The sequence below is a fragment of the Apteryx rowi genome, unplaced genomic scaffold (assembly GCF_003343035.1).
Source record: "Apteryx rowi isolate R43461 unplaced genomic scaffold, aptRow1 scaffold_1289, whole genome shotgun sequence".
Taxonomy (NCBI): domain Eukaryota; kingdom Metazoa; phylum Chordata; class Aves; order Apterygiformes; family Apterygidae; genus Apteryx; species Apteryx rowi.
The window spans coordinates 37,823-38,944 of record NW_020447518.1 but is presented as its reverse complement, the minus strand read 5'-3'; the positions used below and the strand labels follow the sequence as shown (position 1 = coordinate 38,944).

At 74.9% G+C, this 1,122-nt stretch overlaps 1 protein-coding gene across 1 annotated transcript in view; it reads right to left on the bottom strand.

The window, feature by feature from the left end:
• MTA2 (metastasis associated 1 family member 2) overlaps window positions 1-1,122 on the bottom strand; it is a 7,286-nt gene that overhangs the window by 1,213 nt on the left and 4,951 nt on the right. Inside the window, exons 10-12 of the mRNA XM_026055994.1 lie at window positions 897-1,118; window positions 720-808; window positions 7-269 (exon numbers count right to left, since the gene is read on the bottom strand). Of these exons, the coding sequence (XP_025911779.1) occupies window positions 7-269; window positions 720-808; window positions 897-1,118 (574 nt within the window). The remainder of the gene's footprint in view (window positions 1-6; window positions 270-719; window positions 809-896; window positions 1,119-1,122) is intronic.

The following is a 1,122-nucleotide window of genomic DNA, read 5'->3' as shown; positions in this document are numbered from 1 at the left end:
CAGTACCCGGGCAGCCCAGTGGCCCTCGCCGGCACTCTTGTAGCCACACTTGCCCATGAGCCCGGCCAGGCCCTGCCCCTCCCGGCAGGCCCCGCCCCCCCAGCAGGCCCCGCCCCCGGTACCCGGGCAGCCCGGTGGCCCTCGCCGGCACTCTCGTAGCCGCGCTTGCCCACGAGCCCGGCCAGGCCCCGGCTCTGGCTCAGCTGGTTGCGGTTAATGGGCGTCTTGGTGCCCCGCGGCGTCTTCGGCTTCAGGGGGGCCTGTGCCGCTGGGGGGAGCAGGGGTCAGCACCCCACGGCACCATGGGGGGAGCAAAACCCCCCTGCCCCTGCCCCACGGCACCCATAGGGGGAGCAGAACCCCCTTGCCCCTGCCCCATGGCACCCACAGGGGGAGCGGGGCTGGTGCCCCATGGCACAAGGGAAAACAGCCCCCCTGCCCCATGGCACCCACGAGGGGGAATGGGGCCAGCACCCCACAGCGTGGGAGAACTGTCCCCCTGCCCCACGGTGCCTATGGGGGGGAGCAGCCCCCCTGCCCCACGCTGCCTACGGGGGGGAGCAGGACCAGTTGACTCACAGCACCCATAGGGGAGCACAATCCCCCTGCCCCTGCCCCTGCCCCACAGCACCCGCAGAGGGGCGCAACGCCCCTGCCCCACAGCTCTACGTTCAACAGCCGGGTGGCAGCGCGTCCCCCCACCCCCGCGGAGGGCCGGTCAGCTCCTTGACGATGGCGGCGAGGGGCAGCCGCGCCAGCGGGTGGATCTTGAGCGGCGCCTTGGCGGCCTTGGGCAGCCGGATGGAGCCTGCGGAGGGGGCGGCGGAGCAGGGTGAGGCGGGGCCGCGCCGGGGGCCCCCCGCGTCCCCCCCGCGTCCCCCCCGGCGCGGGCGTACACTCGGCCTTGATGGCGTTGGCGTTGATGGGGGCGTAGGGGCGGCGGGCGGCGCGCCGGGGCTGCAGGATGTCGCGGCAGACGCGGCGCGCCAGGCGCGTCAGCTTGGTGGTCTGCAGCAGGAAGGTCTGGCGGTTCTTGGCCAGCAGCTTGGCGCGGCTGGCGCTGCTGGCGTAGGGCGAGAGGCTCTGCGCCTCGGGCCGCGACAGGTGCCCCCGCGAGTGCGG